The 17,697-nt window shown below is 33.8% G+C and overlaps 4 protein-coding genes and 1 pseudogene across 7 annotated transcripts; 2 read left to right on the top strand and 3 right to left on the bottom strand.

Annotated features, from left to right (window-relative positions):
* Window positions 1-877: 877 nt before the first annotated feature.
* LOC104721812 (transcription factor IBH1-like 1 pseudogene) lies at window positions 878-1,982 on the top strand (annotated as a pseudogene). 2 transcript variants are annotated; one of them, XR_015571155.1, is made up of 2 exons: window positions 878-1,038; window positions 1,239-1,982. The product of XR_015571155.1 is annotated as a transcription factor IBH1-like 1 pseudogene, transcript variant X1 (transcript). The 2 variants fall into 2 exon arrangements; XR_015571156.1 differs by having other exon boundaries at window positions 902-1,038; window positions 1,248-1,982.
* A 2,234-nt stretch (window positions 1,983-4,216) lies between these two features.
* LOC104721813 (RING-H2 finger protein ATL13-like) lies at window positions 4,217-6,099 on the bottom strand. Its single transcript, XM_010439882.3, has one exon. The coding sequence runs from the start codon at window positions 5,824-5,826 to the stop codon at window positions 4,402-4,404; it is 1,425 nt and encodes a 474-aa protein (XP_010438184.2). The 5' UTR covers window positions 5,827-6,099; the 3' UTR covers window positions 4,217-4,401.
* A 1,989-nt stretch (window positions 6,100-8,088) lies between these two features.
* LOC147933646 (uncharacterized) lies at window positions 8,089-8,953 on the bottom strand. The gene is made up of 2 exons (XM_087472281.1): window positions 8,804-8,953; window positions 8,089-8,718 (listed from the first exon to the last, which is right to left on the bottom strand). Exons 1-2 carry the CDS (start codon window positions 8,951-8,953, stop codon window positions 8,089-8,091), a joined length of 780 nt encoding a protein of 259 aa, XP_087328407.1.
* A 4,702-nt stretch (window positions 8,954-13,655) lies between these two features.
* On the bottom strand, window positions 13,656-15,181 carry LOC104727662 (uncharacterized). The gene is made up of 3 exons (XM_087472282.1): window positions 15,107-15,181; window positions 14,734-14,949; window positions 13,656-14,564 (listed from the first exon to the last, which is right to left on the bottom strand). The coding sequence occupies exons 1-3, from the start codon at window positions 15,179-15,181 to the stop codon at window positions 13,656-13,658; spliced, it is 1,200 nt and encodes a 399-aa protein (XP_087328408.1).
* A 737-nt stretch (window positions 15,182-15,918) lies between these two features.
* Window positions 15,919-17,509, top strand: LOC109127485 (uncharacterized). 2 transcript variants are annotated; one of them, XR_002034032.2, is made up of 4 exons: window positions 15,952-16,309; window positions 16,605-16,734; window positions 16,828-16,936; window positions 17,265-17,509. XR_002034032.2 is itself a non-coding variant. In XM_019232310.2 (3 exons), exons 1-3 carry the CDS (start codon window positions 16,193-16,195, stop codon window positions 16,866-16,868), a joined length of 288 nt encoding a protein of 95 aa, XP_019087855.1. In that variant the 5' UTR covers window positions 15,919-16,192; the 3' UTR covers window positions 16,869-17,099. The 2 variants fall into 2 exon arrangements, 1 of the variants encoding a protein (XP_019087855.1); XM_019232310.2 differs by lacking the exon at window positions 17,265-17,509 and having other exon boundaries at window positions 15,919-16,309; window positions 16,828-17,099.
* The last annotated feature ends 188 nt before the right edge of the window (window positions 17,510-17,697 follow it).

The raw sequence follows: 17,697 nt of genomic DNA on the forward strand, positions 1-17,697 counted from the left end.
TTTGTATATATCATTCACAGATTCACTCATTGTTCGACGATAATCAAACTGAATATTGTTCGATCGATAAAGTGAATTGATCACATACAATCGTCAGAGACAGCTATAGATCCTAAGTAAGTTCGTTAACAAAATTATAAACAAACATCCATTTATGCATTGATTACTAGATTTGTAACCATATTTATTTTACACGTTTTATTTGATAATTAACCTTTTCGTTATGATGGACGGACCGAACCATTTATAATCAAACAGACTATATATTTAATCCACGGTAAGTATATAATTATAATGTTGATGGAGCTAGGTCTCAATATGCAACATTTGAGAATCACAACTTCTAATACTTAACGTTCTTTAACATTCTAAATTCTCAAAATTGAGATAAATGTTTTCGCTATTGTGTTCTAATTAAGTAATGACACCAATTCAAAGATAATCTAGATTATTTCGCGTGCTTAGATAATGTCGTGACAGCGCTGATTGATAAGGTTGTCAGACAAAGATTATATGTTAGAACATACATACATATAACATATAATATATACTATATATACGATGCGGGATAATTATATTGATCAGTTGGTCATAGAGTGTGAAAAAAAAACCAAATGAAGTTACACGCAGTTGACAAAAGAAGATACGCATAAAACGTTATATAAACATGAACATGATCCGCATACATACAGTATATAATTGCAAAACTTAAAACCATCAAAAACTTAATACATCATCACAAATTTTCGGCGGAAACAAATAATAATCGACAAAAGTTTCCTAAATTATAGGGTAATACAAAAGGAAACGTGGGCCATGGACAGCATGTGCATGCATGTGCTTCTCCTATCTCCTATTGCCCCCACCATTTTCCCTCGCCTTTTGAAACAATTAAAATGGCCCCTTTCCTGCTCCTTTCTCTCTCCCTTACCTCCCTTTCTATCTCTCTCGTCGAGTTCACGAATTCGTGAGGTGACGGCAGATTTGTTCTTACCAATCTTTGACGACACTTGAAGAAAAACAAATTTCTTTAAAAAGGTATGTGTTCATGTCTCTTTTGGTTATGATAAGGAACCCTAAACGGGAAAATAACCTGCTGATTATGATTTGATGTTTATTACATTTACATGTGTCTCTTTGATGCACAAAGGCATCATGGATGGGTACTTTATTATACTTAAATTTATTTTTACTGAATAGAATTACTCACAATTGTGTATAATTTCTTACTTGATTAGGATTTATAGGATGCAGCCTACGAGCTCAATGAATGAAGAATTCCTAAAGAAATGGCAAATGGGTCTTCAAGTTTGTCGTCCTGCGATAGACAACGCGAGCGTCTCCGAGAGAAAGAAAGCAATAAAGCTCTCCGCAGATGTTGCAATGGCGTCTCTAAGAAAAGGAACAACTTGTTGGAGCCGAGCCCTAATCCAGAAAACCGCCACCGAGGACAATTTCCTCGTACGCCAGATGCTCTCCGGCATCAAAGCGGAAGCATTAATCAACAAGAAGTTGCCTAAGAAGGTTGTTTGCCATAGGAAGATCGTGAGACGAAGCAAGAAGATCTTGAGGAGGAAAGCAAAATCAGCAAGCGAAGAGGCAGCAGCAAAAGCTAAGAGGCTCGTCAAGAGACGGACTCAAGGGTTGAGAAACGTTGTCCCCGGTGGAGAGTTAATGAGCAATGACGTATTGTTGTTACAAGAAACTTTAGACTACATTGTGTCGCTTCAAACGCAAGTGAATGTTATGAGGAGTATTGTTGATGCTGCCGAGGCCGGAAATGAGCAGTAAATGATATTTTTATTTTTGTTACGGAGATTATTTGTGTGAAAGCATGACCTTGCTCGGATCATTGCTGGTTGTTAGAAACCGTATATTAGTCCAATATTTCAATTTTCATACGAGGATGGAGAGATCTTATAGTAAGCCATTTTGTACATAAGGAATTTATACGACGCTTATAGAAAGTTTCTTCTACTGAATGGTGGTTTGATTGAAGCATTTGTTAGCAATTTTGTTTCTTATGGTTATAATTGTCGTTCGGTTGCATTTAATTTTGTTACTGTTATAGAGGTTTAATATGTCTTATGCTTCGATTGCTTTTCTTGGCAAGTTTTGTCGTTTAAAAGAAGAAAAAAAGACAACTGTTGTTTAATACAAGACTAGGAATACCATATGTGGGGAATACATCATATCTGGTTCAATTTTATTCGTTGATATACAACTCAACCATAAAGTGGAATAATTCAAATATGTTTTGATGTAATACATTTAGTCAGAGTCCAACTCTGCAAGAAGAATTGATATTAGCTCATATGCGTTGTCCAAATTATAGAAAAAATATATATATGACTCTTTTCTGACTAGGCGCTATTTCGTTAGACTTTTTTCTGAAAGGATAATAGAACCGAACAAACCATAAGTCTCAACGTGTAAAAAAAAAACAACTCATTCCTTTTTTATATATACTTCATGTTCCATCAATCAGCATAATTTAATATTTTGCTAAGGAACAAAAAAACACTTATTCGTCACGTTCATTCATTTTTTTTCCCTATCCAAAGTTTAAAAGCTTGCAAGCTTGATATTTTATTAGATTATTAGGGCGAGCCCAGTTTGTCATTAATTGGACTCTTGAAATGGTTTGTAAACAGTCGGAGTCTTCTTGTTAACCAGTCCAATCTAAATGTCGTCACTGCTTGACGTTTTATCGTATTCAAAACGACATGTGGTCTTCTATCTTTAATGATTTGAGGACTTGTGACTTGTGAGTCTTCTGACTTACTTGACTTTTTCTTTTTGGTAGTTTGTTGTGGAGGAAGTAAATTATTAAGAAAAAATTAATCACACATTGGGTTAAGAAAAAATTGAACTAAGAAAAAATTAATCACACATTTACACACAAATTAAGAAAAAATTGAATTATATATATTTGCCCTTATTTAATGAGTAATTAATCATTCAAATTTAATAAAAAGAGCTTTGGGTTAAGAGTAGAATAAGAAATTTGATGTAAAAAGTTACATTGGAAATATAAAGTGATATTTTTTGTGAAACAAAAAAATCTGTGTACATTGACATTCTTTGTGAAACAGAAAAAGTATGTATCTAAACGACTGACTTTTCATTTTGTAGGTTAGTCAAACATTAGGACAAAGTTGTCTCAAACTATTTAGAGCTCTCTATATTTCTTAACGTTCTAGTATATGAATTATGTTTTTGACTTTCAAATTCTAGCATATGGTCGTCCAAACAACAACTAAGAATCACTTTCACCAAAACATGTATCTCACCAATATAGAAAGATACGCCATATATGGTTATTTTTTTCCTTCTTACTATTAGTATATTTTTTCTTCTTCTCTCAAAATTGGGATGAATTAAATTTGCACTAAAATCAATGTTATTAACGTTATAAAATTATATGATATGTTGTCATACAATAAAGACTAAATGACTAGTGGGCATGTAGCCCAACTGCTTCCATGCCCCCTTATTAATTCTTCAATTAATGCAAAACTTTAGCCATTCAACATTAAAACATAAATACGTATATATACATACACATACAAACATTCATATACACAGTAGTAGTATAACATCGCACAAGAATCAAGATGTCACTCTTTTGTCGTATGAGCAATTGCCTTAATTCAATGCAACTGTCTTACCACCACACCCACTTCTTATCTAATGCTCCACAAGAAAGAAAATAAAAACCAAATAAACAAAGAGAAAATCATTCCTTCAAGGTTCTTAGAATAATGGTTTGTTTCTCAAATGTAAACTATATGAATAATTGTTTTATTGTTGAAGAGAAAAATTCATATTAATCATACAAACATATGGTTAACAGTTTCTACTGAACAAATATAGTATGGATGGCCAACTTTGGTCTGAAATTTTAACCTAACAACATCAAATTCAGAATTTTATCTGAAGAAATCTGACTACAAAAATATAATTATCTCAAATATGAACTATACATTACACACCGTTTAATATATTCACATTAGAAGATATTACGGTTTCTTCAATTAGCTTTCACGTGAAGAAGAATCATACAAAATTACAAATGGTTTGTATCTTTGGCACTTTTAGTTGCTGTCTTAATTCACTCATGCATTACATTTAATTGAGTCGCTTTCTGGTTAGATGGATAGCTTAAATCGACTATTATTCAATGTTATGTCAAATATTTAAGAAGTGAAAAAGATTTGCCAAATAATATATGAGGGCACCAAAATGTTTTCAATCTATGTCTAAATATATATATATATATATATATCTCCTCCACACCACGTTTCTACAATGATTTATCTGTTTTGCACTTATGAAGACTAACACACAGAAACAATTGAAATAAAGTAAACTAAATTTGAAAAAAAAAAGATATAGAAACTAGACATTAGATGGAGAAGAAGAATGAACAACCTTGTTTTGTCTCCCTGCTAACCAAAGCATAGTTCTCCTAGCAAAAGAAGGTGTTTTTGTCTCCAAAGACTCCGAGTTCTCTCTCTTTTGATTATCTTCTTCACAACCGCTATCGGTCTTCGCATCAGGAGGATTCCGCTGATTCGATAGCCCGAATGAGAACGTTCTTCCGGAAGACGAAGAAACCAATGAACCATCCTCTTTTCCTTGAACTTTACTATGCTTCTCCTTCTTTCCCCTTAACCAAATTTTCGAAACTGAAAAGCTCTCTCGTTCTACTACATTCTTCTTGGTCGTCCCTTCTTCCGCGATTCTCATCGATCCGCTTCCATTGAATTTCAATCTCCCTGTTGGATCAAAGCCGCATTCGGACATAGCGGTCCTGTGACCGGGCAAGCGAGGGTTCTTGCTTGATGGTTTCTTGGTAGAAACATGAACCTTAAGAGCCGTTTCTTCATCCATTATATACTCATATGATCCCATTGAAAAACACCTCCTCTCATCTAAAGTACTACTACTATTACCAATGTTGTTGTTGCTGTTACTACCTTCACCTATATCTATATTCCTAAATTTCCCAAGCTTAACCGCAAAAGGAACAACCTTTCCAACCAAACCACCCATTTCACCATCCGGGTCACGACCCGAGTCGACCCGGGTTAATCCAAGATCATTGTTTCCGACAAAACTCATATGAGAATTGGAATGTGAATGAGCATTAGACACGTCATTATCATCATTCGTAGCCACACAAGCTGCACCACCGTCTCCAATCTCTCTCGAGCTATGATCACTCGCGGACTCGAGAACGAGGAGGAAAGAAGAACGAGGATCTTGGTGAGAAGAGAGATCAGAGAGGAGACTAGATCTGCACAAGGGACAAGTTGAGTGAGAGAGAAGCCAAGTATCGATACAATCCATGTGAAAGGCGTGGCTGCATTTAGGCAAAAGCCTGAGTTTGTCCTCTGTTTCGAACTCACAGAGACACACCGCACAATCAAAAGGGTAGTTCTTGAGACCGATTATGGATTTGTAATGGAAAACAGGTAACGTGTCGATGAAGGATTGGTCAACTCCAGAATCATGGAGGTGAAAAAGCTGTTGAAGCTGGCCTTGAAGAGCTGTGACGTTGTCGAAGTAATCTTCTCTGTCTCTACTCGATGGTGTGAGGAGGAACCTGACTAAGAGATGAAGGAGACCAGAGATGAAGAAGATGATTGATAGGATTATGATTATCAAGAGAATGCTTGGACTGATTTTGCTGTTTAGATCGAAGTTTCCGTTGGATCGGAGAGATAAAGATGGTTCGAGTGGTCGTGGAAGTGATGAAGGAGAGAGGTAACTCAAAGTTGTTTTGATTTCCGGGAACATATTTTCCCGAGAAAGTTTCATGGGTTTGAGAGAGAAAGGATAATTTAAAAGGAAGAGTCAAGCTTTGTTGGTTTCAGACATGGAAGAAGCTCTCAAGAGAAAGAGAGAGAGAGAGAGAAATAGAGAACTTTGCTCTGTTTTTGTTGTTTCTTTTTGTTTCAAGATTTGGTTTGTAAGAGGAAAGAGATAGAGAGAGTGATGAATAAGAGAATTACAGGTTGGACCATATTGATGATGACAGAAGAGAAAATTTTCATTAAAGATTTCAACAGTTACACCAAGAAGGGTGTGCTTCTTGAATCTGCTGGTTTTACGAAATTTATAGTATATGTTATAAAAATAAAATAAATAAATTGAATTGGATCTGATCAAAAACCTAAAGACATGCAAAGTCAATCAAAGATTAATTTAAACGAAGAAACAAATCAGAGAATTGAGTGAAATTAATTAATCGTTTTTGAATAATATATTGTGATCTCACCAAATCCCATGCTCCCCTCATTTAAATCAACAAGACAAAGAACACCACCACTACTTTACAATCTACAAGATTAAAAAATTACAGTAAGTATTAACTTCATAGATAATTTCAAAATAATATCGTATTTATTGTGTGTATTAAATTCGTATATTTTCATAAAATAATACTTCATCATTTGTCTGTAGTCTGTACACCCAAATTAAACCAGATAAGATTAAGAAAATATCTCATGAAAAGAACATGACTCCTAATATTGAGCTAGACAAACCAAATTCCAAACTATTAACAATTTCCATTTCAAGATTGTTCTTATTATATTTTATACATTCAGTTTCTTTGTCTTTCTTTTCGTTGTATAACTATTTTATAAATATTTTTTCCCTGCTTTCGTGTTACGGTGTTATTTAATTAGTGTAGGGTTCAAAAATAATACGAGTGGAGCGGGACGACAAGAAATATCATTATACTTTTTTCAAATAGAAAATAAATGTAATTTATAGCTGAATGACGAAATCATTAAATTTTGGAACGAACCATCAACTATTTTTTTTTTCTTTTTTGACGTCAGCCAATTGATTTAAGCCAATGAATTTATTAAAAACGTCGGTAGCTGCTATTTGCTCAAATGTATTCAGAAACAAAACTACGCATACAAATGTGTATTGCGTGTGGGATAGAGAACAACTAGACACATTTGTGAATGTATGTGGATGTATAAACACATTTGGAAACTGAAAGATGTGGAAGGAACAGATACATAGGACAAGAGGACACGGATGCAGCAGCAGTGCAAACTCTCTGTGTTATCGAGATTTGGTGGGTACCACTTTTCTTAAGTCAAACCAGAAGACAACACTTTCCTGTTTTTCCATTCTTTTTTTATTTAGAAGTTTGAACTTATAGGTTTACACAAATTTGTTCCAAAAAAAAAAAAAAAAAAAAAAAAAGGTTTACACAAATAAATACCTATTTTCACTTTCTTTTTTTACACGAAACTCTCAAAAGGCTGTGCTTTGTTTACTATTTAGAAGTCTACAAATATACAACTGTGGAATGGCCAGAAAAAAAAAACGATATATTCTGTTGTGGAACTAGTTTTGGGCAGTGGATCAACTTTTTGATTGTACTGAAAAAGGAGAGAGAAAACAAGAAATCAGCATTATAAGCAGGTTCGGTTCCTTTTCATTTTAGGATCACTGGAGGCGAATCTTGTGTTACGCACTTTTGATTCATTAAAAATAATTTACCAAAAAAAATGTGTTGAAAAAAAAGTACATATGTTGACAAAAGTTATAAACCGGTTAAAAAGATGTCATCACAACACAAATAATAATAATAATAATAATATAATGTGGTTACGCCAAATATAAATAGGGATACTATTTGATTTGACGAAACAATCATAACTTTTGATTTAACATATAGTATTTTTTTAGCTCATTTTAAATCGACTTATGCATGCCAACATAAATCAATTTACTTCATCTAGGAAAAACCGTAATACCGTATGCAGTTTTTATGTGATCGTTACCCAACAGATGCTTTGAATCGTTGTTGCATACACTCTATACTACATACTGCATACTAACACTTTAGTATGGAATAGAATGGATTGTAGTATGGTGTAATTAGTGGTATGCACAACACCATACAATAGTATGCGTAACATTATACCATTATGAATAGTAAAAATCGGACTATGGTATGGAATAATGTGTACAAAAATATTAAAAACAATTTTAATAATATTTTTAATCATAATTAATTAATAATTATTACAAAATGTTTTTAAAAATTACAAATCAAAATCTATTATTTCGATTATCCCATAACATATCAGCAATATTGTCTCGTATGTTTGCCATATATGGTCTATCTTCTCTCTCGACCTCATCTTGTTCATTGACCTCACCTTGCTCATAATGTCCAGGACGTAATCGTTCAAAAGATTCTCTCTGAAAATCCCTTATGGTCGACATTGTCTCATGGATGGTTGATTCAAAATTTTGTCTTCTACGAGGCCCTCGTGATCCACTAGATCCTCTTGACCCACTCCCTCGAAGTGACCCACCACCGACGAAAGAATATGGAGCGGCTCTTGAACTTTGTCTCCCTCTACGTTCAGGTACTTGAGACCCCTCATGTGCATATTGATAGGGAGGTTGGGACTCATCGTAAATGTTCACACGATACACTTCATTCTCATGTTGAGTTCCACGCACTTCGCTGAGCCCCACATCATCATCATTTTCTTCATCATTTGCATCTGCTGTATCCTCTATATCATTCACATTCTCACTCATTAATTCTTCTCTTCTTTGTCTCACCGAGTGTTGACGTTGAGAACCCACATCAAGATTTGCAAAACATACTCTCATGACTTCCCAAAACTTAGGAGGTTCTCGTTGAAAACGTCTCACTTTATCATTTTCCTATTAAAAAAAAATAACACATTAGTAATCGGAAAACAAAAACCTACAAATAATTAAATAATAACATTATTTAACAATAGATTACCTTTATACGATCATTCCACCACTCATCTGAAGCTTCAATTCTTCCACTAATGGGATCTACCGTGATACCAGTCTTGCCTTGTAAGAGAACCCAAGTTTTATATTGTTTCTTCCACTCATCGAATTTACATCTTAAGTCTATCCACTTCATATTTTGATTGAATTTTTCGTTGAACTTACGAACAATATATGCTCGTCCTGGTTGTCCCGGGTCTTTAAACATATAATTATTTAAAGCTAGTGCTTCATCGTATAATTCAATCAAAGTTCTTTCTTCTTCAAGAGTGTATCTTCGATCCGGTTTTTTCTAATTAGTACAGAGTAATAATAATAATATATTATTAGTATAGAGTAATAATAATATAATTCAATTATTGCAAATAAAGTTAGGTGTATATTTGAGTTGTGTATATTTATTTAAACAATACACATGATTTTAAACTAGATAGATAAATAAAGCTTGAATCATTAAAAGTTACCCGTCTACGTATAGGAGGATCCATGTTTGCATTCATATTACGACCTTGTGATGACATATCTATAATCACAAACAATATGAAGTTATTAATAAATATAATATTAAACTAAAAATTAACTAAAAACATCATATATATATATATATATACTAATAAACTAGCTCATTATGCTTAAAAAAATTAACTAATAAATTCTCAAATATCTACTATAAACTAAACTAAAAAGAAAATGAGGTGAAAAAAAAAAATTACTTATGAATTTGAGATGAGATAAATGGTTGATTCAAAAAAGTTTTAGATTGAAGAGCTTCAATGAGTAAAGAGAAGAGAGTCCTCTTTAGATCTAGATTTTGTTTTTGGGAATATGATTTTTTTGTTGTGACTTTTAACATTTATGAATGCATCTATTCATATATGTAGAAAGTACAAAGAAACACAACTTTAACCAATGAGATAAAAATAGTAGGATCCAACTAGTTTGAACACGTTTTTACCCAACTTTTACTATTGGTATGGAGTTGGTATGGAGCTTTTATAGAGTAAACTGAAATAATCGGACCAATAGTATAATTTACACAGTCTGCAGTTTTTTTTAGTTCCAGACTAGTATGGAATTATATAGTATGGAGAAGTGCATACTAGTCTGGAATGATAGATGGCGTACTAACTATAGACTGATCCGAGTTTGGTATGGTCCGGAGCGTACTGTACAACCATTCACAACCAGAATATTATCCAGCTTTTTAGCCGTTATTTGTAGTATCATTATTTTCACATATCACAAATTTAATAGTTAGCATAAACATATTAATTGATAAATATTTGCTTGTTAGAACAATGAATTGATTTATTGTTTAATTAGTATAGTGTATAGACAAATATGAAAAGGGTCTTGCTGATTATATGTATCCATTTTAATATTTGTTTTGGAATTTACGAAGGTACATATATATTAAAAGTTTGGGTGCTCGATGCTTTGGCTATAGTTGGAAAGTCCACTCACTTTGTACGTAAATCTCCATAACCTACACATTTTTACCTAATTATTTAAATATTTCAAGGTCCTTTTACAATCTAAGAAATTTGAAGGAGGAAAACATGTAAAACTGTTAACCTTCCAGAAGAAATAAAATATATACTACTATTTGTTGAAGATGTATATATTCGCTGTTTAAAATTTTTGTTTTACAAGTTTTTTTTCTTTCGGATCCACCCGCTCCCTTTGACCAATAAAACCGAGTTACTAACATAACAACTATATGCAAATGTTGTAACAATCCATGTCAAATGATCATTAATACAACTTTAAGCTTAAGGATCATTGGTATGTACACTTTCCTTATACTATTACATACACAAAAAAAAGTTGATCGATATCAAATACGATTAAATTTGTAGAAGGACAGCAAAAAACGATTGCTTGGAAATATATATATAGGGGTGGCGTTTTTCTTACAAGGCAGGTTCGCAAAATCCGGCATGTTTGACTTTAGTTATCTTGTAGGCTTTTCTACTTTTCCCTATCGAGTAAAGGAATAAATTAGAATTAGATGAATACCATCATCCCGTAATGATGCAGTTTATCTGCTAAGACTAATATTGTATTGATTTTGCTTTTCATGCCAACAACTTTTAAACCCAGACTAGCTATGTGTGGAACTTGAGGCCAGCAAGCCACAGCTTGGCTAGTAGTCAACCCCCATCAATATTGTATTGTTAAGTTGTACGAATTATATATATTTGTAAATGGTTTTATTATCCATGTACATATTTCATGTCAAAACTCTAAAATTAAACATGCAAAATTAAATCATACTCTTTTCACGGATATTTTTTAGTAATCTACAACTGTCAGACGATAAACCCATGAGCGGATGAGCAAATCAGCCAAAAACATAATTAATAAAGCTGGTACAGTTCTTATACAAGATTAGACAAAAACACAGATCAGGTTGTTTTGATACTTAATGGGAAACAATGAGAAACATCGTAAGAGTTAGGATCAGTACGTAGGACAATATAGTAAACTTTTAAGTTGAATCTCCCACGATCTTGTAACAACTAATTTGTCATTACATGGTTTTTTAATTCTCTTAAAAAAAAAAAAAAAAAAAAACTCCAACTAAATTTGAATTTAAGAGATTAGTCAAATTGTTTGAAATGTTCTCCGTTCGACACATTTCCTCACGAAATAAATATTCAAATGTAACAAATACACATTTAGGAGATACATAATAATGTAAAAACCGGACCTTATAAAGAGGAAAAAGAATCCCCCAGGCCATGTGCATGTGTGTGTTATACAGATAACATTTATTGCTTTGCCAATAAATTTCAGACCATTGCTTAACTGTCCATCTAAATATAACCTATATTAAATAGTATGGTCACCTAAGCAAAATCATCCGAGAACTTGGTACATGACGTTCAAATGAAGAACTATATATATCTTGTTTAAAAACTCCAAATATGCATATAATAGAACAACTATAAAGTTTTGCTTTCTGATATTTCGTTAGTTCTATTCTATGTTATAATAGATGCTGATTGTGGTTACGTGTGACGATTGACACAAAATAATTTTATTCTGTATGCTCACAACAATTTATATATGTAGGCTCTGACTGGTAACACGAATTATCAAAATCGAGTTGCAGTAAATATTAAAATTCGATTTAGCTTGCAGTAAAAATTATATGGTATAAACGACAGTTTGATGTAGTGAATTTGCAGTAAAAAATGAATTAAACATTTTCTTTAAACGACTGACTGGTAACATTTTTGATGTATCATGTGCAGTATCTATTAGAAATAAAAATTAAAAAATTATTAAGAACAATAATATTTTTGAAATAGAATAATTCAAAATAGATAAATAAAATGATCCTATGTAAAAAAAAATGAAAAACATTTGAGACATAGAAAATAAAAAGAGAGAAACTAATGACGACGTATATTTCATAGCATATTTGCTATCTCATCTCGTACGTTATTCATATATTGGCCATCATTTGTTCCCTCTTCTTCCTCAAGTCGATTAAGTTCGCCTTCTGCAAATCGTCGTCCATGACTATCTCGAGCAGTGACATTTTCGTCTTCAAAATCAGCATCTGGAATTCTATGAAGCCTGATAAAATTGTGAAGAACCATAGTAGCATGCACAATTCTGTTCTGAGTCTTGACATCATAACGAGGCAAATTGTCAAGAATCGTCCATTTTTTTTTCCAAACTCCGAATGTTCGTTCTATCACAGAACGAAGTGATGCATGCCACCTATTATATAATTCTTTTTTGTTCCTCGGAGCACCTGCATCAAATTCTGAAAGATGATATCTGATGTTTTCTCTGCTGCTTCCTCTATATGGAGCTAGAAATCCCCGCTTGTTCGCATATCCAGAATCGACGAGATAATACTTACCTATAGGAGGTCTCGGGAATAAAGGATCTCCATCTATTGCATACTGCAACACCAATGAATCATGTGTGGATCCAGCTGCGCCTAGCCATGCATACTTGAAGATCATGTTTAAATCGCATATGGCCATTATGTTTAGACTTTTCTGTCCATTTCTATCAAAATACCCAACTGCATCACTACCTCCAACCATTACTTTGACATGCGTTCCATCAAGTGCTCCAACAAATCCACTAAAGAAAGGCCAATATCTTGAATCTTCTTGTAACTTACGAGGATAGTGCTGGAGTGATGTTGTTGTTGGAGTTTTTAAATACTCACATGCAAGTCTCTCTACAGCGTCCAATACCTCATGGAACTTTCGATAAGCAGTCTCTTGGGAACGACCAAAAGTCATTCCAACAAAGCGTTGAGATGCATTTTGACCGCATGTAACCAAAAATATTGCCACCATCTCATCAATACTGATATTATCGGTACTCCGTAAGTTGTAACGTTGCTCCAGCGTTGTGCACAGGTTCTTGAATGCTTCCGGATGCATCCTTAACATGTTCATACAATTTACCGGCTTGTTACGAATCTGCCTTTCAAGGTTTTGCCAACCTAATCCTCGTTCTTCCGCCATTGGTTGTTTAGAAAAATAACGATTGTAATACTCCATCAAAGGCTGCATTATCGTATCCATATACTCATCATCTTCTAGATTGTACAACTCTAGCAACTCGTCTTCTGTAAGATTTTCTAAACCCCGAGAATACAGCTCGTTTAATCGTATGACCTATAAATAGATGAGAATAAAAAAAAACTAGGATTAGAACTTAATTATTTTATTAATCATAAACCATGTAACATTAAGCAAAATAGAACTAATTTCTTAGCATTGAACCAAAAAAAAAAAACAAAAAAAAACCTTAACCTAAAATGCATTAGAAAAAGGAAAAAGAATATTATTAAAAGATTTTTAATCTTCTAGATTAAAAGTCTTCGTCTGACTTGATTCTCCATCACAACCCGTTTTCTTGGTTCCACCTTCATACCCTATCTCTTTGAATAATGACATGAGCTCTGTATGAGATGGAGCATTGAATTCTTCGTGAGTCTCCATGTTTGTGTTACGGATGTTCAAATCCAGGTTGACACTTGGAGGACCTCTTTGGCAACTTTGCAAATTATTGAGACGATTTCCAATGAGATCTCCGTTACGATCATATCCCGTATAACCCTCCAAGAATATGATCTTATCATGATCATTTTCACTAGAGACCATCATTTCTCGGGCAAAGAGATCCTCCTTTAGTACTTTGATACACGCCCACCAAAAATCTGTCCACCTTGTCAAACCTTGAATTGATTGCAAGACTCCATATGCCTCTTTGTATGGTGTAGCTTCATTCTTTTCTCTACGTTCTCTTGCCTCTTCTACTTGAGCACGACGAAATTCCATCATTTCTTTGAATTGTCCACCCATCTCTGTTTCAAATGCCGTTCTTCTTCGTGGCATGTTCTTTTCTCCACTCCGTAGTACATCTTTCCCTCGATTACTTGGGTATGGAGTAACACGTGATTGTTTTTTAGCTGACCGCTTCGCTGGACCAATTGGCGACAGTGGAGGAGATTCGTTTGTGATGGTTTGAGACTGTAGATGTGCATCCTTTGTAGGAGTACGGTTTGAATCATCTCCATCATCATCTACGGCTATCGGAACGAACTTGTCCACTGATTGCCTCTCATCTACCTCAGTATTGTTTGCATCTTGCTTATGAGTTGGGTACATAGCTTCTGGTTTACTGCCTTGACAACCAAATATGCGTCTCATAAGCTCCATATGGGGAATTCCTTCTTCACGGATAATTTTGGCATATGGTATCTCCTGCACAATATTTTTAAGAATATTAATATGATAGCTAGCAAAATAAAATATGTATTACAAACAAGCTTATTTCTGGATTTACAAAAAATAATACATAACCTTAAGTTACTATTAATATATAAATTAACTAATTTAAACTACAGAAAAAATAAAATAAAAAAGAAAATACCTTTTCACGGTCAACCCACCAGTCCGGATCCATGTAAATCAAACCCGTGTTCTGATCATAGTGTATTCCAGTGAAATTTCTCAGCCTCTTATAAGCATTCCACTTATTTCTCAAAGCATCGTATTTGCTCTTGAAAGAATCCCACAGAAGATTTATCTTAGTTTGTTCCAAAAACTTTTCACAAATCCGCACTCGGCCGATTTCTTTCGGTAGCTTCTGCTTTTATCTAATTCTAGCCAATTCAACATCAAGAAGCTCCAAGAATATTCTGATATACTCATCATTCCATACAATTTGTTTCTATAATACACATTAAAAGATTAAATACTAAACATCCAACGTTTTTAAACTGCGTATGTGATATATTCATTACCTTACGGCGGATACTTCCACTCCCACCAACATCCTCGCCACCAGCTGCACCAGCTGCACCACCTTCATTAGACATCTTCATCAAAAACAAATAAAATATATTAGTAATATGCACTAATATTTTTAAACATATATATAAACTCGATGGATAAAAAGAGTAGAAGAAAGAAAACCATACTACGTACTGTTTCTTCAAAGTGTGCTTATTTGACAATAAGCTTTAGGCATCTATATATACAACTTAAAATTTCCGTGTACGTTTCAACGACGAATAATAGTAGGAACAACTTTTTTCGTTTGAAAGAGTCTGATGAACACTAGAAAATTTTAGAAAAATCTTTGACCAAAGTTGTTTACGGGTGCTTAGCATAAAAATAGAAACAAATAACAAATATTTTTTTAAAAAAATAATCGATTGAATAATTTAAAAAACTGATAACTCAACTCTAACACATGACAATTTCCATGATGTTGAATAATCTTTTGAGTTAACAACTTTACAAAAGATATACATCAAACTTGTACATCAACCATAACACATGATTATTCAAACTCAACTTCAAAAAATTTAGTTTTATTAGTGATTGGTAACATTTTTGAATAAAATTTGAGTTGAGACCATAACTCAACATAAGTCAATAGTAACACATGTTACCAGTCAGAGCCGTAGTTGTGTCATCAATTCAATTCCACCACGTAATCTTTAGATAGCTCCATAGGTGTTGTCACAAGTCATGCTTTCACAAAATATTCAAAAGCCTTCGGATCCAAATTAGTGGACTTTTTAATAAATTCGGCCCATCTTTATCGTGTATCGCTAACCAAACGCTGCGTTTAGCGTTTAATAGACAAACGTGAAAATGTAAAAAAATTGGTTTTTTTTTGTTTGGCTTCTCTCTCTGGAAACGTTTCCGAACGAGAGAGATCATCTCTACATAGATATCGATCGTGAGAATTCAGTGGCCGACGATAAGAAGAAAGGCGGCGGATTCAAAAAGAAAACAACCCAAAGACGGAAGCTTTGAAGCAATTACTTTTTGTTTAATTTCAATATTTGGAAGAATCAAATCTTCTCAAGACTGATTGAATGAGAAACCCTCCTCCGTCTCTGCTCTCCCTCACCGTCAACGCCGCCGTGTTGAACCTTTCTCGCATCAACGATCTCTCCCATCTACCTGATCACATCATACTTGACCTCTTCGCGGTAATAACTTTTAATCTCAATCCTTCTTCGGTTCTGGGTTTTGTCGAATTTAGTGTAAAGTTGGAATTTTTAGGTTATCTTCCTTTTTAGGTGAAAGTGTAAAGCTTTAGAGCTCAGTAGGGTTCCTTAGTAGTTTGAGGAATAGTTTTTGTATTATTGATCTTTGGTAATTCAGTGGTTGGTTTAGTGGATTAGTTTGAGATATTGTGGTGTTGTTTTTGATTCATTACATAGGGTTGAGAGATGCTGTGTTTCTAATTGATTCGCTTGCTGTGTTTTGGTTGGTGATGTAAAGAGGACATTGAAAGCTGGGAAATTGAATGAGAGAGTTCTGAGACTCTTTATGGCATCTGGAAACGAAGAAGTTCTTTCTATTATCGACGCCCTCAAAATCAAAATCAACGTTTCCCCTATCCTTCCTACTCGTAAGTTTTAGTGTTGACTCTCTTTTCCCCCCTTTTGATCTTTACAGTATGTGTTCTTGAAGCTCAAAACTTCATTACTTTCCACATTTGCAGGATGCCATGAGAAGTTTAGATTGAACGGGACTAGGCGTTAGGTGAGAAAGGTGATGAATGAGTTATCACGATGAGCGAGGTTGGAAACTAGGTCCTATGTGTTCAAAAGGTCAGTTCCTAATTGCAGTTTTTCGGATAGTTTTAGGCAGAAACAACAATATGGACAGCTGCAGAGATACATTGCCACATTGAAGTCTGTATTTTTCTTCTCTTTGTTGTGTAAATATTAAACGAAACTGGTCAAATTATATATAAGCTTTGTCTTTTTTTTCTTTCTCTCTTCTTATGAACTTCTATGCAATCATGTAAGCTTTTTTGTTTGCGGCAGAGCTCTGTTATAGGTTTTCTGATTTTGATAGTTTGGTTATCTGTAGTCCCAAGTCCATATCTCCTCATATTCATGGAAAGATCCGACTATTTTAAATTTTTAACCTCAGGTTGATGTGGTTTCCTTCCGGATTGGGTTTCTTTGGTAACCTGTTAATTCTGAGATTCATCGAAGTTGGCATGAGTTTGCTGGGATTGGGGGTTTTGTTGAATTGTCCGAGTAGTTTGGGATGCACTATAATGAACATGTTTTGTCATTTTTAAAAGGTTGTCTATTTTCTATTTTGTAGAACCATAATTTATATATTTATCTCTCATTTGATAAAATAGGATGAATGCATCTTAGTTTCATACATTTGTTGAGATATGTTCGTTCACTAAATCTCGATGTTAGATACTTAGATCAAGCTAAGTTACTACCCTCTATTTGGTATATGATACATAACAGAACCTGTTACCTGTCGCAAGCATTTCTTTGATGTGATCAAAAATAGTTGTACTAATTTCCAGTTCCATATTCTATTCATTTTTCTCACTTCTATT

The sequence above is a fragment of the Camelina sativa genome, chromosome 11, assembly GCF_030686135.1.
Source record: "Camelina sativa cultivar CO46 ecotype springtype chromosome 11, ASM3068613v1".
In the NCBI taxonomy this organism is placed as follows: Eukaryota; Viridiplantae; Streptophyta; class Magnoliopsida; order Brassicales; family Brassicaceae; genus Camelina; species Camelina sativa.

Excerpts from the sequence above, each read along its gene's own strand:
- LOC104721813 (XM_010439882.3), bottom strand. The coding sequence starts at position 5,826 with ATGAAACTTTCTCGGGAAAATATGTTCCCGGAAATCAAAACAACTTTG.
- LOC104727662 (XM_087472282.1), bottom strand. The coding sequence starts at position 15,181 with ATGTCTAATGAAGGTGGTGCAGCTGGTGCAGCTGGTGGCGAGGATGTT. Across the intron at positions 14,950-15,106 it reads GTGGAAGTATCCGCCGTAAG|AAGCTACCGAAAGAAATCGG; the intron begins GTAATGAATATA and ends AGATAAAAGCAG. Across the intron at positions 14,565-14,733 it reads GGTGGGTTGACCGTGAAAAG|GAGATACCATATGCCAAAAT; the intron begins GTATTTTCTTTT and ends AATATTGTGCAG.
- LOC109127485 (XM_019232310.2), top strand. The coding sequence starts at position 16,193 with ATGAGAAACCCTCCTCCGTCTCTGCTCTCCCTCACCGTCAACGCCGCC. Across the intron at positions 16,310-16,604 it reads TCATACTTGACCTCTTCGCG|AGGACATTGAAAGCTGGGAA; the intron begins GTAATAACTTTT and ends GGTGATGTAAAG. Across the intron at positions 16,735-16,827 it reads TTCCCCTATCCTTCCTACTC|GATGCCATGAGAAGTTTAGA; the intron begins GTAAGTTTTAGT and ends CCACATTTGCAG.
- LOC147933646 (XM_087472281.1), bottom strand. The coding sequence starts at position 8,953 with ATGAAGTGGATAGACTTAAGATGTAAATTCGATGAGTGGAAGAAACAA. Across the intron at positions 8,719-8,803 it reads GGTGGAATGATCGTATAAAG|GAAAATGATAAAGTGAGACG; the intron begins GTAATCTATTGT and ends TTTTTTTAATAG.